Source organism: Halictus rubicundus, chromosome 1 (genome assembly GCF_050948215.1).
Source record: "Halictus rubicundus isolate RS-2024b chromosome 1, iyHalRubi1_principal, whole genome shotgun sequence".
Lineage (NCBI taxonomy): Eukaryota > Metazoa > Arthropoda > Insecta > Hymenoptera > Halictidae > Halictus > Halictus rubicundus.
In genome coordinates this window covers 21,325,078-21,352,399 of record NC_135149.1, presented here as the reverse complement: position 1 = coordinate 21,352,399, position 27,322 = coordinate 21,325,078, and the positions used below count along the sequence as shown (strand labels likewise).

The 27,322-nt window shown below is 43.9% G+C and overlaps 1 protein-coding gene across 3 annotated transcripts; it reads right to left on the bottom strand.

The window, feature by feature from the left end:
- Positions 1 to 787: 787 nt before the first annotated feature.
- Gbeta13f (guanine nucleotide-binding protein subunit beta-1) lies at positions 788 to 27,212 on the bottom strand. 3 transcript variants are annotated; one of them, XM_076793619.1, is made up of 7 exons: positions 26,628 to 27,212; positions 8,490 to 9,029; positions 3,503 to 3,648; positions 3,126 to 3,422; positions 2,336 to 2,537; positions 1,738 to 1,954; positions 788 to 927 (listed from the first exon to the last, which is right to left on the bottom strand). In XM_076793619.1, the coding sequence occupies exons 2-7, from the start codon at positions 8,544 to 8,546 to the stop codon at positions 821 to 823; spliced, it is 1,026 nt and encodes a 341-aa protein (XP_076649734.1). In that variant the 5' UTR covers positions 8,547 to 9,029; positions 26,628 to 27,212; the 3' UTR covers positions 788 to 820. The 3 variants fall into 3 exon arrangements, with proteins under 3 accessions (XP_076649734.1, XP_076649751.1, XP_076649743.1); XM_076793636.1 differs by having other exon boundaries at positions 3,126 to 3,419; XM_076793628.1 differs by lacking the exon at positions 26,628 to 27,212 and adding an exon at positions 11,657 to 12,040.
- Positions 27,213 to 27,322: the final 110 nt, after the last annotated feature.

The window sequence follows — 27,322 nt, the reverse complement described above, 5'->3', positions numbered from 1 at the left end:
GAGTAGGAGAAGAACGAAGTGTGCGATTGCGGCGTGTCAGGAGAGATTTTTGGCTTGTTGTGCCTTGGTACTGCTCTCCTTTCCGCCGTGTTTTTTAGTCTCGCATTCACGCTTCTCTTACATTCAATCTTTCTCTCTCTCTCTCTCTCTCTCTCTCTCTCTCTCTCTCTCTCTTTCTCTCTCGCTATCTTTCGCTCTCTTTCTCTCTCTCTCGTTCTCTCTGTCACTCTCGTTCTCTCACTCTCACTCTCAATATTTCCATCGTCATTTGGATAAGAATTACGTTTTTTTTTTTTCGAACGACAGTGTTCTCGTGCTAGAAGCGTTGATATTCACGAGTTATCTTATCGCCGACTTTGCCGCGTCGCCAGGTTAAATCGACGACGCTTCTCCGGTAGTCCTTTTTGCCACCACAACCCAAAACGCTCTTGAACTCGCTGCTACCGTTGCTGCTGCTACTGCTGGTGTTGGTGTTGTTCCCGCTGCCGCCACTGTTCCCGGCCTCGTAGCCTATCTTATCGCTTTTGTTAGCCTTGCTCTTCGATTTGCCGCCGTTGTTGCTTTTGTCGCCGATCATGCTTTTGCTCTTGTTGCTGTTGCTGTTGCTGTTGCTGTTGCTGCTGCTGCTACTGCTGGTGTCTGTCGGTGGTCCAAACTTTCTGATCAACGTCAACTCCGGTGAACCGGGCGAGTAGCTCGCCTCCATCGAGGATACGGACACGCCGACTTCGGTGGTCAGGTGGTGGTACTTAATGCTTATACTGTACGCTGATTGGCTGCAGTTGGTTCTTTGGAGGAACGACTTGGGGTGAACCCCAAGTTAGTTCCAAATACGTAGGAACGAGTCCCAGGAGCCCGTCGCCACCGCCATGCCGTCCTCCGTCACGCCTAGGCAGGACACGCGATTGTCGTGGCCCGCCAGGATTCCTGTTTAACAGAAACCAGTGTTCGAGTGTCTAACACCTTATGGCCTTACCTAGCTGACGCGTTAACCCATTCAACCCTTAATCAGTCCCTTAACCAGTCAGATTATGTGCGATATAACATTTTTAAATTTTTTCTTCAATATGAAGCGTTGAAACTACTGCAAAGTACCCTTCGATTCAGCTCCTAAACCTAGCTTTAAGACTTTCCCTAGCTGACACATTACTCCTACCCTTACGAAAGCTCAGTTATCTAAGATTAAAAGTCAGAAACAGCTGTAACTCATGATAGTAAAAGAAATCATAAGAAATACGAGCACTGTGTCTATTGCAAGTGTTCACTGCAGGAGCTCAATATTTATAAGACAAAATTACATTGTTCTGTTATTTCACCAAATCAGACCTGCGTTTTTATACAATTCCCCTTCTTATTTCCTCGTCTACAATCCACCACTGAACATGAAGTCTAGTACATCTCACAAAATTTTTTACAGTATCCAAGCCCAGACAGAGGACGGGAATATACAAAATAAAGAGTTATCGTGAGAACGATAATATCCCCTCGTCTCGGAGCAAGAGACGTTAATCGGAGGAGGACTGTGCTGCTAATCTAATTAGCGAGCAATTCGAGCCGAGTGTCTCGTGTGTTGTGTACAAGTACAGCTTTCGCTTCTCTGTGTGCTTTGAACTATGTTACCACGAACAAAGATCTTTTCTTTTTGCACGAGAACTAAGGATAAAGAGAGAGAAGGGCTTGAAAATGAAATTTCTCTTCTCTCTGAACGCCGTTAATGGAGAATCGAGGACAACATACCGGCTCGTTCAACCTTCATCGAATCCCAAACGTTGCAGTTGAAGTCGTCGTAACCGGCCAGCAATAATCTACCGCTCTTGCTGAACGCTACGCTCGTGATTCCGCAGATAATACTGTCGTGGCTGTAGATAGACAGCTGTTGATCCGCCCTGATGTCGAACAGTCTGCAACTCGCGTCGTCCGAACCCGTCGCGAAAGCGTATCCATTCGGGAAGAACTGTTCGTCAAATCAACCGTTTTTATTAACCGTTTAATTACAAACTCTCCTTGAGCGAACTGGTCCTTTAGCCAGACTGCGAAACCTTTAGCAATATCACATTTCTTTGTAGACGATCTTAAGCCAACAGGAATTAAATGCATAAAATCCACAGTGCAGCAATAACTCTAATAATCGAAACAGTGGCCCATTTAGTACACCCAGCGACGGAGACTATACTAAATGAAAGTTAAACCGAAGCAGAATGAAATTCCAATTAACTTCTGTGATTTTTCAAGCTACTGAAGATTAATGTAAGCTTCGAATCCACAAAGTCCGCAGTCTAGTAATTACAGTGGCGTGATAGGTAGCGAAGGTAATTGAGAAACCAACGATCCTCACCGTGACAGCGTTGATATCACTCTCGTGACCCGGGAAAGTCTGCTTGCAGGACCCCTCGCGGATGTCCCAGAGTTTTGCGCTGGCGTCACACGCACCGGATACGAATGTGCGGGTGTCTGGTGCCAACGAGAGAGACATCACGTCTCCCGTGTGACCGATAAACGAGGTGCACTGTTGTCCAGTCTCGATGTCCCACAGGGCACTGGTTCAGCAAAAGATAGCGTCCGTTGCAAAGCGAGTTCGAACAGTTCCACAGGTGACATAATTACCAATTGGGAAGCAAAATACCACACGGACAAAGGAAATACATGGACGTCTAGCGTGGACTACCTTCTTTCACCGCTGCTGCCTAGGAACCAGGTTTACCTTTTCAACCCTTTGCCTTAGCAAGAAAATTTTCATCAGGAAATTGTGCCCATAATGCCCATAATTGTGCATAAATTTGCACGTACATTTATACATGTTCGAAGTGATATCATGAATTTTTATAAGACATTCTATTGAAAATTATGAGAATTATTAATAAATAAGCGGACACTGTCTAGATCAAACAGAATTTCTAAATGAAATTTCTAGAGACTCGAAACAAATGATTAACAATATTGAATGTACACATTGCGGAAGAAACTTTTGGGACTTTGGGACTTTTAGGCCCTAATGTCCACATTTATTAAATTGAATTCATTCGAACGTCCAGCTCGATGCAACGAGGCAAAGGGATGATCAGGACCAACAAATGACCATCAGGGAATCAGGATTGCTTTGGAGGATGATCGAAGGTCTCCCTTACCAAGTCATGTCTCCGGAGCTAGTGACGATCTGGTTGTCGTCGTAGAATCGACAGCAGGACAGGTACCCGGTGTGTCCCGGCAGCTCTCTGCTGACTCTCACGTTTCCTTCCCTTGTTTTAAGACTATAGATGGAGCAAATGTTGTCCAGGCCGCCGCAAGCCACGTAGCTGCCTGACGGCGCGTACGCACAGGTCATCACCCATGACGATCGCAAGGGAATCGCATGGACTTTGTTCGTGGTATAACTGTCCCATACGATTAGCTTGCCGTCCTGGGACGCCGACACTAGGTTTCTACTTAATCAGACGGTCAAGTTGTTTTGAAGAAGTCTATGACTGTGTAACTTCTAGGATACTAATTATCGAACTAGCACTACCTCGAGTCACTGCCCCAGTGCATCGCGTAGATCTTGGCTAAGTGACCGCGCAGCGTGCGTCTCGTGCGCATCTGTATCCGACCAATCGGCTCCATGCCCGACGTGGCCTGCACCAGCGTCGTGTCGCATGCTGCTTTCCGGGCATCCTAAACAGAAAACATCACAATAATCAGCAAAATATGTAACTTATTAAATGGGGAAAAGGAATTACAAATTCAGGGAATTCAAATGGATTTGGAAAATCGTACCAGTAAACATGGAAATGATAGTTGCAACTATGATCCGTAGACATTTGTAAAGATATGATAAATTGCTGGTACAGTAACAAAAAAGTTGGATTTTTTTAGACAAAACAGCCGTTTAACTGAATAGTCTTTGCATTGATTGAAACAAGTGGCAATCTGAAAGGTCTAAGTAATTTGAAGATATTATAGTACGTTTTGTACTCAAAGCTGCACTCAGATGATCTATTACTGTAAATGATCGTTTTTCCCCTGCGTCGCTTATGAATTGAATACGATCTGTCTAGAGCTGAATTGATCAATTCCATGGCTTGTGGATTTATATTCCATAGCACTTTTGCATTTAAAAAGCAAATAAAACGTATTGCCTCGAAAATCATCGAAATAGATTCGGCAACACTTCGTTACACAACACAAAAAAAGCAACAAAAGTATCGAATTTAGTGTCTATATTGACGTAGAAAAAAAAATCGCAACTACGAGTAACATTTATCGTATTTCCCAAAAATCAAGTGCACAAACGGAGCTCGCGAAAAAAATTTCGAAAGGTCAAGCGTCGCATTTCGCAGACCTGCGAGCGCCAAGAGGGCTATGAATCACTGCGGTTATCACAGAAAAAGAGGATTTAGGATCCGAAAAAAAAACGAGAACAGAAGGTGGATAGACGACGTGGATGATCGCCGTTGACCTTTTGTTGCGACTGGGAATGCAACAGCGTGCTCATACTCGAAGAATGCAGTCATGATTCAGTTGAAGAGTCCTAATTAACGGTGCGTTACGTGCCGATACTATGGAGACATTGGCGTTTCCTGGAAAACGTTGATGGACAATAAACAGATAAAATATTGTACGTTGCTGAAACGTAATTACGAGTACAATGGAACGTAATTTTATTGTGTCGTAAATACACTTTAGATTTGATGAATTTCTCACAAAAACCACATCGGTGTACCGTACTGATTCCGACGAATATTTAAAAATTGTCTGCATCGATTGCAGCAACTGGAGACACACAACAGTTCCTTTTTTTTTCTTTAATAATCTTAGTAGGTCGAAAACTGTACAGCAATATTCGCAAATTCTTTTAATCTTACTGCTGTTCTAAATCGTATCAGCTAGTTTCGGTCATAAATGCATAAAATCCGCAGACTGTTGATTACTTGTAGTCAGGTTATTAGACACGATGCACTTTCATACTTTATCGTATACTATCTAGAATTTGTCGCGAGAAACTCAGCAATTTTGATACTCTGGGTCAAGATAGATCCAAGCACCGATTACAAACAATATAAATTCCCTTTTTTTCCGCGAGGAATTACAGATCACAGAAAAAGGTTCGAAGGGCTGTGAGGGCAATTCGTAATCGTAGAAACGAGAGAGGAGAAAGTGAAGGAGAGTGACAGAGAGAAACGTGGCACGTTAAAAACGCTGATTCTATTTATCGCAGGCGGTGTACTTATTAGCGTGCAGGGCCGACGACGCGTGTAATTTCACGCACGCTGGACGAAGGGAGAAAGAGAGAAACACGCGTCGAGAAGAAACAAGACCGAAAGCTAACGAGAGAGAGAGAGAGAGAAACACGCGTCGAGAAGAAACAAGACCGAAAGCTAACGAGAGAGAGAGAGAGAGAGAGAGAGAGAGAGAGAGAGCGAGAGAGAGAAAGAGAGGGTCGGTGGCGTATTGATCAGAGAGAAGCGACGGTTATGCCGCGCCCTACCACCACCACACACCACACCACTATACCATCTCCTGGCTTACACGTTTTCACCATGCACAAGAGGGATCGGCATCGATGAGGATTTTCCACCGGAAACGGCTTCTAATTTCGCCCGGAACACTTCCGACTGACATCACACGCCGCCGCCGCGGCCGCCGACGACGACGACGATTGTTTAAACGATCGAGATAATTGACCGAAGGGAATCGTCGCCGAATTTTCCCACACAAACCCCTGAAGGTCGAAAACGCTTTTCCTCATTTTTCCCTGAACGCTGTGTGTACCGGCACAAAGGGGACTCGCATTGTTCGGTCGTACATGCTTGAATGGGACGAGAGCCGTGTGGCCTAATTTCAAAGAGATTCGGAGATGATAGGGCAGGCGGTCTTCTCCTAATACTATTTATAAAGGGATTCTATCGCGATATCGAGTATCGATTTTGCAAGAAAAAATGGCCACGCTCGCGTAGACGTCTTCGCGATGAATGATCACCGATTCCGGTGGGTTTTCGTGCCGTGCGCCATCGAGCTGCTCGTTTGCCGAATCGATTCACCCCGGAAAATAAAAGGGAAACTGGTGAATGAAATGGGTCCACATTCAATTTCAAAAGTCCCTGCAGTTTTCTCCATTCAGGGATATTGCATTTAATCATTAAACAAATTCGTTCTAAGTTGAAAGGGTTGAGTATCAATGGCTAGTTTGTTTCATTTTTAGCCGCAGCATGGCGAAAGCATCTTGTTCTGTTGGTTCTCCAATTCATTAATGATTACTAATCATCGATTAGTAGTAGACTACGGGTTTTATTGCTGGAAAAAAGGAGCTTTCTGTATTATTGCTAACTGCTCCAGTTGACGTAGAACATTTTTATCTTGCATTAAGATCCACTATGTATTGTCTCTTATTGTAACAGAGTTTTCATAAACGTACCAAGAAAATTTTTTATAAAGGTCCTCAGTTGAACATTTTTATATCCGTATAAAAAGGTTGAGGCTATGAAGGGTTAAATTAGAGATGAACATGTATTTCACTGGCTGCAGCAGAACGCAAGCAAACGTTTCGAGGGAGAGGAAATAGCTTTCTAAATAATGTTTGCGATTTTGTTTCCAGCCCTTAGGGCCGAGCACGACGGAAAATAAAAATCGCTGACTCGTTAGGGGTAGAATAGGGGTCGGTTGTTTAATCCCAAGTGCACTTCGGCCGTAGAGAGAGAGACGCCCTAGACTTTTTTTCTTTTGAGACAATACACCGCTGTTGCATGGAGAACTGTTGCTTTGTCTCCGATGTCTCCGAGACCGCCGACGAACAATGAGAATGTGTGGAAGTGTCGGGCCAATTTCAGCGACGCACCTAGGCCCTTGTCTAGCGAAACAACCGCGCGATATTGTATATTATATTATGTATACACTGTCCAGAAATAATTCGCGCTAAAACATCGAACGAGACACCCCGCCCAATGATAGCACACCGCGCTATCGTTCACGGTTTCGAGATAATTCATTGGCAGGAAATTCTCGCGATAGGGAATTCCGTGTGGAGAAAGATAGAAACAAATTGTGACTAAAACAAATCCCGATTAAAACAAATTGTGAAGTAAACGCTCCTGGAAAAATTTTGTTCGAAACAAAATTGAACCTGAACCACCCCTTCTTCATAGTCATTCAAATCAGTTCATTTTTTAACGAGTTAATCAAATCATTCATTCATCATTTAAGAATTTATCTTCCAGTAAATATAAACAGAAATTTGATTAATGTATTAACCCTTTGTACTGTCAATTTTTCAGTAAAGTTGTTTTACTGCTTTTTACTGTATTTTTATTTTTTATTTTTATTTTTTAAGTTTGCTGTGAAACGTTTGATTTCTCTCTGTGCTGCTCGTTAATATATTTGTTTAAGATATGAAATTATCGATGAAGCTAAACCGATCGAGATAGAGTACAAAGAAAATGTATATCTGAAGTACAGGAGAAGTATCTGTAGTGCAATTATTTCTAAGAAATGAAGTACAGTTTAGTGCTGAATAAAATTGATTTCGAGACAGAACTCGTAAGATGTACAAAGAAGCTATTAAATTATCATAGATCTGAGTTACATCAACTGAATATATCTAGTTCTTTCTAGTTGAAGTTTTAATGAATTTTGGGATATGTATTGATTTTCCACCTACAAGCTAAATTATTTATAAATTGAAGGACTAAATGGACCTCAAAGCAGATCAGAATATTGCACGAACTGCGGACGGACATTTATCAAGATGGGCCATTTATAGAAAAAAGAAGAGATCAAATACATAATCCTCGGCCGTCTAAGAATAGCAATAGGTCAGACCAAGTTGACGCACGAATATTTATTGGCAAAAGAACATTGAAGCCCGTAAAATGTCAAAACTGTAATACACAACTGAAACAGTAAAGCATGTTCTATTATCTTGAATCGTTCTCGAAGAAACAAGATCCAACAATAAAGAACGTGCTCAACTTTTCATTAAGAAATAAATTGTAGCAAAAAAATTCGGTAATCTTAAGCTGCTAATGTACATTGAAATGATAAAATGGTCGCTAACAGCCAGTAATAATCGATGCGACGTTAAATAATATTATTCAGAAAAGAAATTGTTCTACTTTGCAGAACATGCAGGCCTGAACTCAGTTGTGATTTATGTCAAATGGTGAGTGCATTTTTCAAAATGAAAAATCCACACTCCATACTTTCTACACTTAAAAGGAAACCTAACCCAATGCAAAACGAATTGTTCAACCAATTGCTTCACAGGCATCACAAAAAATTCGCAAATATGAGTTGTCTCCCTTTACCCCTCCTATTATGATTATTAAAAAATGAAACATTTGACAATAACCAATTGTTCGAAGATCAATACTGTCAGTTTCCATGTCGACCACGGCTCGGTAAAATTAAAGTTTATTTTACCGCTGATAATAGACATTGCTAGCAGTGCAAGGTGTTAAGGGTGAATTATCGCAGCACACCTGCGGTTTCACCTAGGGGTTGCGGGTTCGGGTTGAACTTACTCGAACAGCATTCTTGAGGGACTCCGCCTCCTGGCGAAGGTTCTCGAGCTCGCTCATGATGTCTGTCTAGCGATACGTCGGTCACGGGGACACCCGTCAAGGGTGGCAGAGGGTGTCTCGTGAGGTGGTGGAGGTGGTTTAACCCCCGGCGAGCCTTAAAACGTGGTTCTCGAGGGTGACGCGGCTTCTATCTTGGTTCGCCTTCGAGCCGGAAGGTAGCTGGGGCCCAGTGTCACGCCGTCGACGCTTCTTTCGACGGGCAACGCAGGTCCTCGAGCTTTTTCCCACCGCTGGGAACAGGAACGGGTAGAAGAAGAGCGAGAAGAAGAAGAAGAAGAAGAAGACGATCGAGTTTCCCTCTCCTGCTGGCGCCGCCGGTCTCTCCTCTAGGGCCTGATTCCCTTGGATCTGCTCCTGATGCTGCTGCTGCTTCTTGCACGGCTTCCGTTTCCGCTACCACCGTAACCAGAGTCAGGCCACCGCTGACTCTCCCGCCCCTCGCGCCAGCTCCGACACCTCCTAGCGAGACCGTTGCCACCCCTGAAAACAGAAAATTAGCTTTAACATCTTCCTTTCAGCTTGGGGAGAAAGGAGCTGATCAGTCGTAAAGCTAGGAGTTCATTCGTGAGTTAAACTCTCGCGAGTTCAGCACTCTCATCAAGTCTAGTGTCTTGAGAGTCACTCTCAACGTAATTTCGACTCGCGAGAGTTTTACTCACAAATGGACGACCAGCTTCAGGCTGACTCTCTTGGAGACCCGAGATTCGAAGCGCAGTCTCTGACACATTGACGGGTGGAATCCAAGCTTGATAATATGATCCAGTGTTTCGTTAAGCTTGCAGGTTTCTGTTGCAAGACTTAAAAACCATCTGAACAGCATTAGTCAATTGTACATCTCAAGAACGTAGAAACGATTTGAGTTTGATAATCAACCTTCTAACCTTGCAGAATCACGATGCAAAGTTTGGAAAGACTGGAGTCCAGCTTGATAATCAACCTTAGAACCTCACAGAATTACAGTGCAAAGTTCGGCGACTGCTTCAGAGAATATGTATCAGTTAATTAGACGCGTCTTGAGGAAGTAGAAAAGAGTCGAACTTTGATCTAGTGAATCTTTAAGCTGGCAGGTTCCGAAGTTTGAGGACAGTTTCCAGGTTGATTAGACGGGACATTAGTTTATCATCTGCACAAGGAACGCATTAATCGTTCTATTTTCGTCTTCGAACACGGCGCATTCATGTCACGGACAGCACACTTTTTTCGTTAGCGCACTACTAGAGCGTCATTAATCTTCGAGCTAGATAAAGAAGACGTCCTGAGAGGCTGCTCCTTTCTATTCCCGACTTCATGCGACCCAAGGAAAAAAAGAAAGAGTATTCCTCGAAGCCGGACGTACAAACGAGGATTCTGCTCCGAACGTGCTATTTTTACTTAACGAAACGACCGCGTACGTGCCCGACGTTATCTACGAATTTTCAGGAATCCGTTAAAAACGTTCTCGAAGAACCTCGCGATCGCCTGATCATGTCATGGTCATCATGATCATTCGCGATTTCGACATTTAACAGGTACTATTCTCTGCGTGTCGTTTCGCGGGAATTGTTAAGAGAGACGATTTGCCCGGCCGGTGAATTTTTCAGGTTCCATCGGAATTCGGTGGCAACGAGCGTCCTTCACCTCCAAAAGATCTCACAACCCGGGGAATCCGAGGGTTGTCGATCTAACGCAAGTTGTTCTCATTTTCCGGAACCGACGGAGTCGCTCCGCGCATGAGCAACTACGGTGAAACCGAGAATTGTACAGGGTGTCCCTGTGCAAACGAACCCGACACTCTCAAGACCCAGTAAATCCAAATTCAACATTCAACAAAAAATGGCATAATACTTCCCTACCATTCACATTTCCGAGCAATTCACTTTTCAACTACCAAAAAAATTCACAGAGTCGAACCACGTACCATACTAGCCACTCGACGTCAACTTTCAGGCTCTAGGACTGCTTCAAACACCCCTGCCGAGGGTGCAACAGAGGGTGAGCTCCCTACTACTCACATTTCCAGGCAGTTCACTTCCCAACAAGTGCCAGAAAAATTCGCAGAAGCAAACTCTGTACCGTACTAGTCACTCGAAACCAACTTCCTACCCCTACGGCTGCTCCAAACACCCCCGCAGAGAGTGAACTCCCTTTCGTTCACATATCCAGGCGGTGTGCCAGAAAAATTCAAGACGTGAACTGTACCATACTAGTCACTCGAAACCAAGTTCTAGCCTGTAGGACTGCTCCAAACACCCCTACCAAAAGAGGGTAGGGTGCAACAGAGGGTAAGCCTCCAGCTACTCACATTTCCAGGCAGTTTACTTCTCAACAAGTAGTAGAAAAATTCACCGGAGCAAACCGAAGCGATTCGGATCTTTTTCGTCACTGGAGCTGAACCTCCTGCCCCTTGAATCGCTTCAAACACCCTCGCCGAGGGTGCAACAGAGGGAGTACTCCCTACTACTCGTATTCCCGAGTAGTTCACTTCTCAACAAGTGCCAGAAAAATACACGGAAGAAAACCGAAGCAAACTAGACCACGTTCGTCATCGAAATTGAAATTTCAACCCCTAGAACAACTTCAAATACCTTCACCAAGGGTGCAAGAGGATGTACACTGTTAATGCTCGTGTTTTTAAGCAAATCACTCCACAATAAATTTCAGATCCAGACCGTCCTAGTCACTGAACCTCAACTTTCAACCCCTAGAACATCTTCAGCCACCCTAATTAAGACCACAAGAGAGTGTACACCGGTTCACTTTTTCGGACAATTCAATTCTCAACAAGTTAGAAAAACTCGTGGAAGGAGATCGAAATGAACCACACGATATTCGTCACTGAACCTCAGCTTCCAGCACCCTTATCGAGGCTCCGAGAGGGTGTACTCCTCGTTATCGATAGTTCTTGGTAATTCGCACCACCGCAAGTGTCAGAAAAATTCACAGAAGAATACTGAAGAGCGCCAGGCCACATTTGTCATTGAACCTCAATTTTCAACCCCCAACACCCTTATCAAGGCTGCGAGAGGATGTACTATCACTATTCCCAAGCAGTTCGCAACTCGGCAAGCGGTAGAAAGCTCCAGAGAAGTGAATCGAGTGCTCGGAAGAGGTGTTCCAGGCTCACTTACACGCACCGTCCGTCTTCCCCCGTTGTCAGAGCGTCATGGATCCCTCGGCAACATAACCTCCCGACACGCACCGTTCCGAGGAAGGCGAGGAGTAACCTCCCTGTGCCGGTGTTCCACCGCCAGATTGCGCCCCCGCTGGAACGCCAGAAATTCCGGCGAGAGGTGTCTCGGATAGAAAGACAGAGAGAAAGAGAAAGAGAAAGAGGGAGAGAGAGCGGTGCACCTTTCTCTAGCACGGAAGAGGATCACTCACGCACACGTAGTACGAGGACCGGTGAAACAGAGCGCCCATTGGTGCGAGTAGGTCTCTTTTCATGTCGCTTTCACAGGAACCGTCGAAGCAAGGAATCGATGAACAGAATCGTGGCTCGCCCCTCTCTCCCTCTCTTTCTCTGTCTCACCCTCTCTCTTTACGTTCTCGGCTCTGCTACCCTCTCTCCTCCTCGTCTGTTGCTCACAGTCAGGGTGCACACGCGAACGAATACTATTTCCCGTAGTTTTCTTCCGCTCGATGTCGACACGTTTGAAGCTTCGGTTCGAGTTGTAGAAGAAAATGGAGATAGCGAAGGTGTAGACGCGATCTTCGACGGGGTTTCGAGAACCACACCCAGGCAGGACGACGCCGTGGTTTCGAGAGAAGACCGCCTGGGCGGATGAAACCAGAGGGAAGGGATGAGCGACGCTGGCGCCGCGGCGCCCGACTACCGGCTGACTACCGGCGTCGCCAGGACGCCATTGTCGAGCGTGACAGGTTGCCGTTGGCGGTTCCCATTCTAACGATAACCGTCCCTACAACCCTGCCTTGGGGAACGGGGACTTTCGATCGGCGGCGAAATGAGTTATGATGGCGCGGGGCACAGTGGTCGATTTTTCGAAATAGCGAAATATTATTGTAAGCATGACTCGGAAATTGAATTTACAGACCGAAGGAACAGTCACTCTGATCAATTCGAACGCCAATCGCACATTGCGCTTTGTTGTAGTGAATTTGGGTGATCCGACTTTCGAATGATCCAGAAAGGTCTAGGCCTGGACTTCAGGAGAGGTGATCCTGATGATCTAACAAAGAAGTAGATTTTGAAGTTATTTCAAGTTCTTGAAAAGAAGTTCCTCTAAATATGGACTCCCGTGATTGATCTAACAGAGAAATAGCTTTATAGACTAACTTCCGTCATAGTTGTTTCACCCCCTACGAGACTCGACGCACAAAGAGCAGCCAGAGAAGTTTTCTAACAGTACTGTCCGCAAATTACATCCCAAAGAACTGAACAAATCAGAATTTGGAGTGTCCAGGTGCTCCGAAATTCCATTAATTTCTGAAAGGCGATTCATCATCACCACGAGACGAATCCAGAAGAATTGAACCGTTTCTAGGCAAAAGATACTCCTGAAAACGTTCGTGCAGTCTATCCGAGTCTGGGCTCCCCAGAGGAATGTGTAATTAACGAGCCGGACCGCGTTTATGAGATTCATCGTAGAAAAACGTCTCCGCCCTAAAGCGCGTTCGACCTAGATTCCGTTTATCGCCCTTATCAAGGAAGAGGCGAGCGTAGTTGGAGCACGATTGCATACGTTTGAATGCGATACTGAAGATGTGTGAATGATCTGCGTCTAGGAGACCAAACGAATAGGGTGACCTGTCCATAATGAACATAATTCGAGAAAAAGTGACGTTTATGATGATCGCTTCACGTTGAAATTTATTCAGTAATTGTACTGCAAGTTCGCAGATGTCTTGCTAAAGAGATCTAACTTTTCTTATAATCTAAATACAATTTGTATTTCGGGGTGGTTCAACGGTCCTGTGATAAATTTTTTTGGATAATTCACTAGGACACCTTTGCACGTTCGTTAGAAATTGATGTTGATTCTTTGGCGAGTTGGAAATGATTGGATCACGTTGTTGAGGGTGAGTTGTTGGTTTATGATTGAAGTTTCCGTTGGTACTGGCGGATTTATTAGAAAATTCTCAGCCAAGGTTCATAGGGTTCCGAAAATGATCGATTAATTGCCGGTAGATAATGTGTTGGTGCGACTATGCGAGGCTGTGGTGTATGATACATATCAGTGCATGTCTCTCCTCTATCATCGGGATCCCTAGGTCGTCCTACACGCGTTCCCGGATGCACGAATGGGAGCAACAGTTGAACCACGCGGGTCAACGTCCAATACGATCTCTCGCTCGCTCTATCTCTCTCTCTCTCTCTATCTCTCTCGGTCTCCCCATCTGCTTCGAACCGACTGTATACAACCGCGAGGCTGCCAAGTACCTCACACCAAGTGTGCACTTCGACCAAGTCCCTGGCACGGCCCAACGGTCTTTAACAGCCGCGACAAAGGATGGCAGAGAAGCCACGAAAAAGCCAGGCCGATCCGCAACGTGCCGACGGGTTTACGTTCGGACGCCTGTTGGTGTCGCACCTGCCAACGTTCACCGTTCCAATCAGCAACTGCGCCCCGTGTTTGCATCGCCCGACCCTCTACCTTCCTCCTAGCAATAAAACCGTTCCTCTAACAGGAGGTGGCAAAACGTGCGCTGCCACAGACGCACAAGACAGAATTCTCACTGTAGCGGTGCAGACAGTTTTTCGCGAATATCTCGAAAAACTAAGAGCGGGCCGCCGCTATCTGCAGAGGAAAAAGATTATACCATAATCCAAAAATCATCAGAGGGTAGATAGCTGTTCACCTAGATATCTACTGAATTGAATCTTCAGAAGAATCGAAAGTGCCAGGTCCTAGCTGTAGATGCCCAGTGGATTAAACGATACCTTTGGAGGGATTGGTCTTTGGACAACACAGTGGAAAAGGTAATAGTTTAGTAATTAGAGCAGCGTGGCTCTGCTAACTATAGCTCTGCCATAGTGCATAATTGGGTTACACAAGTGTTCCAGGTTGTTCACCGTGGGACCACCACCTGCAGAAGTTAGCATCGTTTTCTAGAACCCCAATGACTAAAAGTTCGTCGCTGTTTTATTAATTGGGAGAGCGAACTACATGGCAACCGGTTGATGGCTATAGCAACCAAGCGCAGGGGTTGTAATCGTGCTAACCGGTGTGTAACTGTTGTCTTAGCTACTTGATCCTAGACATTTAATATCTTGGCAGGGTTGCATTATTTTCTAGAAGTAGCCAAATCGATAACTGCTTCGTCAATCCAAGCTTCTGCAAGCTACAGCGACAAGTTGGCGGAAATATAATTGAGCTGGCTGTTGTCTAGCTGTCATCCTAGGTCCTCCAGCCTAGAATCTATCACCTAGAAGCATCTTGAGAAGCTCGCATTGTTTCCAGAAACAGCAAAGTCGATCGATACCCCGTCAGTCGAAAAAGCAAGCCGCAGCAACAAACTAGCAGAAATTCCATCGCGCTAACCGTTACCCAGTTAATATCCCACCGACTGCATCCGAGAATCTGGCATCTTGTGAACTTTGCGCGACTTCCGCGAAGCGGCAAAGTTGAAGAACCTAACATCCACTGAAAAAGCAAACTTCTGCCGGCAGCTCCCCGGCAACAAAGTGACATGAACACGTTGGTGTCTAACCCGTAGGTGTTGCCCGAGGAAGCAATATTTCCCAGAACGCCGTGCGATGCAGAACATCCAACGGCGGCGGTTGAAGAATAATTGAATGTAAATGGCGATCAAACGGACCCTAACGACATTAATTACAAACTATCCGCAGGTAAAGCAGCTTCGTTATAGCGGCGCCGGTTGTTCCCTCGGAAGAGAAGAATGATAGAGTGGCATTACAGCTGATGACTGTAATTCGCATCGGCACACGACCTACTTTCGAAACGCGTGGAATCGGAGAGGATCAGCTTCCAGCGGCGACAAGCGAAGTGTCTCTAGCCTCTTTCGTTGCTCCGGTGATAAACGCTCCATCGAACTTTACTAGATGGTAACCAGAACCTCTACGTAGACTACGGTTCGCGAGGCACCACGAAAATGTACCCTTCCGCCACGGTGGTAAACACGATACGACTTTTACGAGGACTTTGCAACTTGAAAGGGGAGTCTTCGGACTTTCGGACGCTCGCGGACCGTCTCAGAATAGTACGAGAATAAAGAACGCGTCCGCTTAAAATAAGCCGTGACGCAAGCCGATCGATCTATCAATCAATCTGCAAACTGCACCGCAAAGAGAAACACTTGTTCGTTTTGTCCGACGCGTTCTCTCCCTGTGAAAGCATCGATCGCGAAGACAGACGTAAACTCCGCGAACCGACGAACCTACTCGAACGTCGCTGCTGGCGATTTTCACATTGGCCAATGAGCTGATGATGTCGAACCGTTCGTACCGGTCCGCGTGAAAATTTGCGATCTGCCACGTTCTTTTCGCCTTTGTATTCTAATGTTGAACAAAATGATTTCACTAAAGGAATGAATGACTAATGTGCCCAAAGATTCCTGGCCAGTCACGTTCTTTTCATCAGAATTTACACTGGTATTGAATGAGAAGGTATCACTGAAGAATAATAATGCTGCAATGTAATACTGGCATGTGCCTGGTCAGTTACATTCTTTTCTTCTTATCTTGGAAGCAATATGTAAAATAACTTGTACCGATATCGGACAAAAGGATATCGCCAAAGAGCAATAAAACTGCAGTGCTATGTTGCTAGTTTACTTAAAATAGTGGGTGTAAAGGCTTCTAGTCGCTTTGCAAGCTTAAATTATTCAAGGTCCAGATTAGGAAATCGAAACACAACAGTATCGTTCGAAACTTTGAAGAAGCGGAATGAAATTCCTTCACATACTTCAAGATTAATCGACTCCGTGCCATAACGCTGTGCTGTTGTCATCGGTGCAAAAGGCGTCAACAGTAGCTTAAAATAAAGAACAGGTTAAATGCGTTACATCATAAAAAATTTCTTTTGTCACAAAATTCTAAAAAGTTTCTTCTGTTAGAACAAAAATTCCCAAAAAACTCGGAAACCAAAATAACCCCTTAACTAGCTGGAAGGGCGAGTCACTGATCATTCAATGCAACTTTTGACGGTCGCCGGTTGCTATAGGAGGAGAAAGACATGGTGCGGAACAACTTCTACGGAAAATCAACCCCGAAACCAGTTTCCATTTGTCCCCAGGAGGTCCTGAGGGGCGGGGATGTTTCCCGGGGTCTTTCGATCGATACTCTCTCTCAAAGAAAACATTGTCTCGAATCCACGCGAGTATAGGTGTCCCCTCGGTGGAACTTGTGCGTGCGCTCTGGTTAATCAGCGATCTGGGAACTGGACAGATGGTAATTAGCCAGTTGAGGATTCCTTTCCTGGTGGCCCTAAATTTTTAACGCGACCCGGCTCTATCAAACATTCGAGCAAAAAGGAGGACGTGGCTGCTGGCTCGACGAATCCCAAGCGAACCCGAGAACGGGACGATACATTGCGGAGAGGTGACGGCAGGTGAATGACGTCAGAAGCCAGACCGTGACGTCAGAGTCTAACCTGAATACGGGAGGTTCCGATACCGAGCTGTTCCTTTCCAGAATACTATTTCGACCGAGAGTTTGGCCCTTCCAGGTCCTGCATTATCTCTGATTCGACATCAGATCTTATTTCTGGTTGGTCTACAGTCGAATGGTCTACATACACCCTTCGCCATTCTGACGTCAGAGTAGACCGCGGATTTTATGGATTTACGGCAACAACGGTGCAATTTGAAACATCGGAAATTGATGCATTATTTCCAACCCATTAAGATTATCAGTTCCTTGCAATTGATGCAGATAAGTTTTTATACGGGCAATTGCACAATAAAAATTGTTTATGTTAATTGCAAGCCCTAGGAACCCAACAGGGATTATTGATCTTTTTAGCGGTTTTAGAGGTATAAGAAGGTTGCTTTTCTGTTCTTGTATTATTAGCTCTTTTACTGCAAAAGAGGTTCGCTCATCAGCACTTTCATTGAACTAAAGCGACTGACTTGTAACCTTTGGTGGACGAGGATTTTTTAAAGCACTATGAGCATTTTCCTTGGAGAACAAGATCATGTATCAAAGTCTTACATGGTGTAAAAGAGTGAGCGATATGTGCTCAATTCTTTTGTCATGTACATAATTAAATTATAAGTCTGCAGCTTCAGGAATTAAATGATCCTGATGAAAGGGATAACATCCAGAGACGTTTCATCAGCATTTAAAATGAAGAAGCTTTCATCAGAGTCGCTTCGGGAACGTAGAACGATTAGTTCATTGCAAGACGATTGAAGAAAAATTGGTGAAAATTGTAATGGGTAGGAATTGCAAATTTTATAGATTATATGTGTGAATTTTGAAAAAAAATTAATGCGAGCGAGGGAGACGGGCAAAAGCAGCTAGGACCGCGAAGGGTGAACGTCTTCTCGAATCGATCCTCTATTTTTAACCGACGATAAAGATATCAATTGATCCGATGGATGGCGAGAAACAGCGATTCGTTCTCGGTCGATTCCCGAAGCCGAAGGAGAAGGATCTCGAGCCGCGTGAAGAAATTAAGCCGCGAATAGACCGTTTCGCTATTTTTACGGGCCACCGTGACGTCAGTGGAAGGGAGCGAGAAGCAGGCACTTGAATGTTTGGATTATCCAAGAATCCAGAAGGCTGGTGGACCGGCCTCGAGGAAATTAGACTCTCCCGAAGAGAGGTACCGCGAGATCGCGAACGATTATCTTGATCTCGATCGGCAAAAAATCGTACAATACTAAATTCTCAAGACCATCAAGAGCAAAAATCCAAAAATTAACCCTCTCGCCACCACAGACGAGATATCCGCCATGATTGGCACCGCTGTAACACCATGAATGCGAAATCTAGTGACAATGATGTGATTTGTGCAGTATTTGCAAAATTAAAATTTTCTGTAGCAATAGTGAGAAACGGGAGTGATATAAAAATTGACTTGATCTCTCAATAATTTAAATAAATTATAAAGAATATTTTCACATTCTTCGAATGTTTTCTACTTTACCTACCCGTTTCTGTCAGAAATGCATAAAAATTCGCAGTCTAGATATTTATTGTTTTAATTGCCCCTCGATTCAGAATTCTTTACACGAAGAAAGGAAAATGAACTGTCGAGTAAGAGAAGATGTAATTATTCTGCTATGAGCAACTTTTTGTCACCTCTTCTTGCTTTCTTCTTTTTTTACCGAATCAGGCGACAAAAAGTTGCTCGATGTTTCTTCAGTGTGGACATAACTTTAATTTCGTAGAGAACATCACACGAAATGTATCGTACAAGAACACCATTTCGTTTTACATTTCGTCGCCACTCGTTTTATATCCCGCACAAAATACCAGCCACACAAAGGTGTTATTCAAAAGAAACACGATACTTCTGTCGACATTGTGACGTGCCATTATGTGTTACATCATGTTTTCGATTTTTCCGTGACGCTATAAGCATAAAAGAGACTTAATTACAACGATACTACGTACGCTTTATCGTTCCTGATTTTCCTGCATCAACGACGAAAAGCCTCGCAAATTAATGTCGTGTTAAAACACGATTATTAACCCTAGACAACTAAGCTATCATGCATGAGAACGACGACGCCAATTAAAAACACGAATGTAACTCCTGTTATGTAACAACAGGAATATTGTACCTGATAAAAAAGCAGGTTACATGGAATTAAATAGTTTTATAACGGTACTCAATTTACTAATTGAAAAATTTAATAAACCATCCGATATTTCAAAATTCAAATTTTCTAATAGTCATTTACGAAAGTTATCCAGTGTTAATGTAAAAAAAAATGAAAGATTCCTCATCACCGATGATAAGCCTATGGATTTTGTGTATTTATAGAAAAATTGAGGTCACGAAATTAAAAATTTTAGGACAATTAAAAAAATTTAAAGATGTCATATTATTTTTCATCTGTTAAAATTATGAAGAAATGAAATACTATTCGGTTCCTTTTTCTAGTAATCAATGCAGACAACTTTATTTTGCACGAAGATCCGCAGTCTCTGATACTACAGGACAGTGATAATCATATTTTGGTCATGGTAACGAGAGGGTCGAATTTCCAGCCCAGCAACCTGACGGGTAAAAATTTTCCAGTTCAGAGACAAAGTGACCGAAAATTCGAAAGTTTAAGCGGAACCGGAGCAGTCGACTTTGCAGGGCTTCAGCTTTTAAATCAACAACCCTTTTTCTTCGTGTAGCTAGCTCGTTGCCTCTCTCGACAGTGTATGTACACCGGTATCATGCGACGGCAGAACGTCGAAGAAGGGATAACCCATGGCGTACGAGGGGAACTCGTAACAGGACGTGACCCCGCAATCGAGAGGAGGGTTGCAGGGTGACAGGAAGGAAGGGAGGAACAGGGGTTTGCCAGTGGAATACATCATTGGCATTGCTTTCGCACTCGCTGAGTAGCCGGCGACCTACTAACCGTGCTGCGAAACGCGATCGTCATTAACCATCATCGTGTTTCATCGTGCGAGCCGCTCGCAGCCCCAAACTATCAACCGTACCTTCCGGATTTCGAAAATTTTCTGTTCCGAATTCTTTCACCCTTGTGTAACCTAGCGAATCGATGAAATTTCGGGGTTCTAAAGTTAAAATTGGCCTGGAGCGTAAAGGGTTAAGATTGCATTAGTTGCAAGAGGTATTTATTTACCGAAGCCTGGCCCCGCGGATCAATTATTCTTATTGCGAGCAGAGGACACGATAGTGCCGCGCGTCGCAGCTCTCGCGCTTATCAGCGAGGATTTCGACTGGCTCTCGAGCGCACGGTTGATAAGCAGTATTTGCAGATACTGGAATCTAGACTGCTCGCCGAGCGTTATCGCAATCGCGAGCCAATTCTGCGACGCTCGTCGAATAGAGGCGCGCTTTATATTACACCGAGAAATCGAAGAGAGCTCGCCGGCTTAAGACACAGTCTCGATCGATCCGGCTATCGTTTTTCGTCTATTGATCGACGTTATCACGCTACCACCAGCGAATTCGCTGCTATCAATTCCTCTGTGAGTCACCGGGCGGTCTGGCACGCTCGTCGGGGCTCCGAACAATTACCAGCGTATCTTCAAAACTGCTAACGATTCTAACTAAAACAGTGATACAGTACATAGACATTTAACTCCTTTCTGAATCGATTTAACCAGTTGGAAACGATGCAGCAGTATTTTCACTGTTCTAAATTCCTTCTTGTTTTTGTCATAAATGCATCAAATCCGCAGACTAGTGATAAGGAACTGCTGCCTCAGTTTTTGACATATTATTTTTAACGAGAGGATTTTGACTGTGTTTTGTTCTATAGCGTACCTCTAGCATTATTTTTCTCCCATTTGTTGCGTTTTCTCGGTTGAAGAAGTCGTGTGTAACAATGTGTAGAAAGCAAAGCAGCTTTGCTCAAGTGTGAAAATTAATTACAAAAGTAGTCTAACCAGATTCTTCACACAATTTTTAATTGAATTTGAGATAAGAATTCACTACCTTTCCGCTGTTCGTCGGAAATAAAAATGTAAAAGACACAGTGGTCTCTAATTTTCATCAACTGCTGTCCGTGCAATTTAAAAAATAAACCGGGCAACCGAAATGGATGATAGTTGGAAATTTCGGTTGTTCATGGAGACTACTCGGTATGGATTTTCGTGGTGAACGGTTAGGAACCGATGTCGATGTTATAAAAGTTTGCGAGTTCTGGCAACGATCGATTGGTAACCGATCAAGGGTGCAAGACCGATAGCGGGGTAACACTGCTATCGGAGTCGCATCTCTCAAGTGGCACGCTGTCAATTGTCGCCGAAGAGACACACCACTTGTCTTCGGGACTGCGACGACTTTATATTTCGAACCAATTAAAGGCGATTAAGACAGCTGCCGCAGCAATTGGTCGGCCAATCGCGCGCTTGCTACGGCTCACCGGCTTTCCTCGACGCGTTCGCCAAGAAGCTCCAAGTTTCTCTCTCTCTCTCGCGACTAACCTAAACCGAAACCTCCCCTCCCCCACCGGTTTCCACGGGAGGAGAGACACGTCAAACGATGGACAAACAGATGGAGGCATCGGTGTTCGTTGATAAGAACGATAGATTTCAACATTGGTGGGCAATTCCGCAAGGTCGAACGTGCACTCGGTTACTCTGTTTCCTTTGACGTTCATTTTCCCCGGGTGACTCATCGACAGAGCAAATAACTCGGTCACTTTAGTAAGAAACCAAGATAAGGAAGGAATGGTGTGTCGGTTTGACCCTTCGTTAAGTTGACTAATTCGAAAATGTTGCGAGTCAGGCGAGAATAAAGAACCTTGGCGTTAGTACCATGTCAGAGAGTGCATAAGCGCAAGAAACTGCGGGGAATACGATCATTTCTGCTAGCCCAGCAAACATTTGTTGCAATTTAATTTTTATTTGTTTGACTCCATTCTGCCCCCTTGTTAAATGAATTACTTCGAAAATATTGAAGTCATGCAAAAATAATCGGGAATATTGGTGTTACTTCTATGTCAACAATTACCTAATGCAAATGCAATAATTTCTGCTGTCCTCTGCAGCAAACATCTGTTGCAATTCAATGGCGAACGCGCGATGCACTTATTAGGTCCTTCCTACCTTCCTTACGAAATGAATTACTTCCGAAATATTGGAGTGATGCATTGGTGATGCTTCAATATCGACTAATAAATTTGATCAGAGGGAGAGGAATGTAAATATAAGAATTTCTACTAATCCTACAACGATCGTATGTTCTAGTTTTGTAAATGTTAAACTCAGTTTTATTATGACAGTTTAAAAAATAATTAATTCCTATTAATTTGTGCTTATTCAATATATTAGTAATGCTTTTGGAAACTGACGCCTTAAAGGGTGGTTTTGAAGAAGCCTGCAGAGGATGCTATGGATATGGGCTCTGTTCAAAGTTTGACTAATTCAGAAGACAAGTACGTACCTAACAAACCTTCTGCTTCAACCACTACAGTTTAAAATAAATACAGTACCATGGATGATGGTGACGACACAAGGACTTGAATAAAAAATTGGAGATCATAATAAACGTAAATACAATATAATGGATATAAAAGAGCAACGAATGGAAAGAACAACCATTAACTGGTCAGATATGGTCTCTGAGACTCACGAACATTTTCAAAACAATTATAACCATTCATAGTAAATAAATAAATTAATTCACAAACGAAGATTATGGCTGTCTACGTCAAATTGTATTCTTATAGATTAATAAAAAATGAAGCTAAAATCAAACAAAAATTCATTCGCTCCTGCTCTCTACGATTTCATCAATACAAGAAAATACTTGAAAACGTACAATAATAGATGGTCAAGAATAACATGCATTTATATAAATGCATACAAATGCATCATCGCACGTGCTCGTCAGTCCGTTTGAACAGACGTCCAGCTTAGAGTTGTCATAAACGAAAGACAAAATCGAGCGAGAACGGAGAGTCAACACCCACATAACCGGTCAACTATAATTTCCAAGCTGTATGTAGTCCGGAGCATAGCGATTGCCGATGCGACAGAGAGAGCGACGCGAATTCGGGATCGAGGATTGATCGCTTTTCCCCGGAGAGCGTCGTATAGTCGGGCCTCGGGCAGTAATTATGAAACGTGCACCACCGGGATGATGAAAGTGTCATATTTTCGGCGGGCGGCACGTGTACCCGGTGCACAAAGCGGCGCCGCGTGTATTTTTATCCGGCGGGTTCACGTTTTCGCAAAAGTATCGCGTCCTCGGTGACGGGCCGGTTTGTTTTCGCGACGATTTCGGCATCTGTGTCCCGTTCCCCGCCATTATGCAACACCCCTTTTACTACGGTGGCCGCGAGATAACGCCCACGCACCCCCGAGAGTCTGCGAAAAAAGCGTACGCGAAAATTGCGCAAAGTGCACGCAACCTCCAGCAATTTCTAGCACGGACTCGTAATCGCGCAGGGAAAATTTTCACGTAATTGCTCCGGCAGAAAACTGCACGCATGGAAAGTTGCTTACATAGAAAATTTCCCGCTAGGGTGGTCTTTAACTTTTAAACTGATTTCTTCTGTTAAAAAATAGCAGATGTGTTTCGTGTATGCTGAGCATAAGACAGCCATGACGCATCGATTGCAGTCTAGAAGCGCGACAAGGGTACATAGAATATGCGAGAAAAACACAGTAATTAGTTGCGATATTTTGCGATACTTCGCTGGGGTCAGTGAATTGAACTCGACAGTCGAGGCAATTATCTCCTTCTTGGATTCCTGAACTGCAATTGAAATTCTATCTACTTGGTAATTTATTTCTATATTTTTGGAGCAGCCTTTTTTTATAGTCCCATTTTACTAATTTATCTTTGCATTTCCATAATTATAAGCGTGTAATACTTTTTTATCCAAGCAAGTTCTCATTTTGTTGAAGATGTTTTATATTTTTAGTCCAGCACGATTAAATAGTCAATTTGTCTGTGATTATCATCCTATTATACTTTCAACCCTCAATATCCTGTCACTAAAATTAAATTACCAAGAATATAAATTCTGATAAAAATCTTCGCTCGAACAGTCTACGTGAATATGAAAGCAAATGCAATTATTCAATATTATTTATAATTATTCAATATTAGCTCTTTAACCCCTCAACTAACCCAAATTATAGGCTATCAATTTTTCAGCTCACGACGAAAAATATGTTCTCATTAAATCTTCAACCTAGTCAAATATAAAAATAAATAATTACAACCCTATCATCCTTGGTCCTACAAGGAAGTATATTTTCGAAACAAAATTCCCATGGTTATATTTAATGTTGTATTAAATCATTGCTTCCTAAACAATATAAATATTTTTCTACATTCTGTAACCCAAAATTAAAATGTTTGGGGTAACAGGGAAGTTGGGTTGAAAAAGTGCACGAAACGGATACGATAACCCTAGTTCACCGTTCACGCACTACCTGTGCACTAGTATTGTATTGCATAATGAAGCCGGGTAATAATAATCGGAGCAATAATAATAAAACCGGGGCTTGAGGAAGCGGGCATTTTGCACGCATCGACCCAATAAATCCTAGACGCAGGCGTGAATTAACAGATAATGAAATACCTCTGTGCTCACACCGTGAATTAATGGTTATTGATCCCGTATGTAAATTCGTAGTAATCTCGGAGTATCGTCGGCCAACCAGAGAAGTTCTGGTTGAAAAGTGCTCTCCCGGTTACTCCCGGCGAGCATCGGGGAGAGTGCGGTCGGTAAATGCTCGTTAACCCTCTCTTTACAGGACAATTCTACAGAAATCTACCCTTTTCCACAACTCAACCGTACCGTCTGCATTTCTAGCATTCTTCATCGTTTACTATGTTTTAATTTCACCCGGATTACCTCAAACTAATCTGTGACGTCTGTACGATCAAACTTGAATAATCAATCGAATTGTTAACCCCTTGGTGCATCAATATTGGGGGATGAAGATTCCAAATAAAATCTGTATCATCTTTCACACGATTTTCGTACATCGTCTTTGATCATGTCCTAGAAGAAAGAGAAAATTTATATTCACTGTATGTTTACAGTTTAATACTTAAATATTGATAGCAGAAGAATTTTATTCCGAATGAAAAAAAAAAGGAATAACACGAGTCTGACTTATTAAGGACATGAATGATGTCTTTCTTTTACATTTAAGTCAAATTCTGTAATTTCGTTATCAACACGAAAATGAGTAGCTGCAGTTTCAGATAGTATTTAAAAATACAGATATACTATTTCCTACTTATTGAAGACCTGCAGTTTAGTTAGCAATAACTGTACATAGAAATAAATGTAGACGTACAATAAATATTAGCTTCCTCTAACATGTTATCAAAATGGAACAAACTCTAAGGGGATAATAAATAACCTTAAGAGGATAATAAATACAGAATTTCTAGCTACTGTAGTCACCTGTACAAACGTTCAATATTGAGTAATTATAGTCACATCTAAAGAGAAGGTTAACACCTTCCACCCCTTCCATAAATCATTGCATCCATGAAGAGAATCACACATCAAGAGGTTAAGAAATATAGAATTTCTAGCGAGTATAGTCACCTTTATAAAACGTTCAACAATGCAGGCTTATAGTCACATCTGAGGCAAAGGTTAACACATTCCACCCCTTCTCCAAATCATTGTAGCCACGGAGAAAATCACACGCCAAGGGGATAATAAATGCAGAATTTTTAGTGGCTATAGTCACCTGTACACAATGTTCAATGCTGCGCGATTACAGTCACATCTAAGTAGAGCATCAGCAGCTCCATTGACTTTCCTAAATGATAATAGCGGTGAGTCAAAATCAAACAAGAGCAAGGGGTTGCCAAATCCAGAATTTCTATCGACTATAGTCACCTTTACGCAACGTTCAACAATGCATGGACATATCTAAGGATCAACAGTTTTTACTGGCTCCCCTAAATTATGATGCGAGGTAAAGTCGAACGGCAAGGGGTTGACGAATCCCGAATTTTCCCTCGGCGATTGTCACCCCCAAGACCGGTCGACGTCGCGCGATTCTACTCGCATCGAAAGTAAAGGGTTAACAGCTTCCGTCCGAGCAACGCCGTGGAAATTCTTGAACGAGGAAAGTTCAGCTTAAGCAGGAAGAATCTCATTACCGCTCGGAGCCGGCGGTCGGGCGGGCACTGGCTCTCTCGGCTTGTCTCGATCTCGGCAGCTCGACGAAATAAAAAGGGGGAAAAATCTTTACCGTGGATCCTGTCTTTTTTCCAGGCTGGCTGCGAGTATACTCCCGTGCGTCGTGTTTCTCGGTTGTGACAGAGCGGGGCGAGGAATCGGGCGAAACACGGTCTCGGTGTTAAAATAACCGCGATGACGGAACAGGGAAAATTTGACAGCGTAGCCTAGGCGGCCGCCATGTTTGCTGCTCCGCAATCCAGTCGAAGGGCCGGCCTCGACTCTATTATAACGTTAACGATTGCAGGGATGTTATAGAGGACAACGAATGAATCGCGGGACTCCGGGGCTGGATAATAATGTCGATTGTCCTACCTGGAGCTCCCTAACGGAGCGACGCTTGCCAAAATTCCCGGCACTCTCTGTAACGGCCTCTCTGTCTCACGAACGGCTGCTCTCACTCTCTCTCTGTCTTTCTTTCGCTCTTTCTCGCTCTCTCCTGTAGCGGCGGGCCTTCTTCCCTATCCTCTCTCGGTCTGCTCACATCGATGACGATGCACTTTCCTTTTCACACCGTCTCCGTCCCGACAGCACCTCGTTCGAGAAAACGGAACGAACGTAAAACGCACTTCGTCGACGCGCGGCGGCCAACGAGGATATCCTCTCTCTCTGTATTAACCGACGACTGACTATCGCGACACCACCGAGACCGCCACTTCTCTCTCGCTCTTTCTTTTTAAGGTTAACTCTCCCGAGTCACTGGGGCTGTGCGAACGCCGTTTACGATGTGGACGCGGGCACAACGTATTCCGCCGTTATCAGTTCTCCTCGAAACGACACCACGCTCAGGCGATTGTTTTCATTGATAAAAAACGAACGGTTACTGGCACGAAGCAAGCGAAGCTGCTATTGCTGCTACTGCTGCTCTGCTTCACGGCTCTGGCGGGCGGCAGGGCGGGGCTCCGTGATTCCAGTCCCGTAGACCCCGTGTACCCCGGCGGCGACCGCCGGCACACGAAGATGCCCGAGCATCGGTGGCGCCGTTCCCGCCCGCCGCCATTTTCGAAATT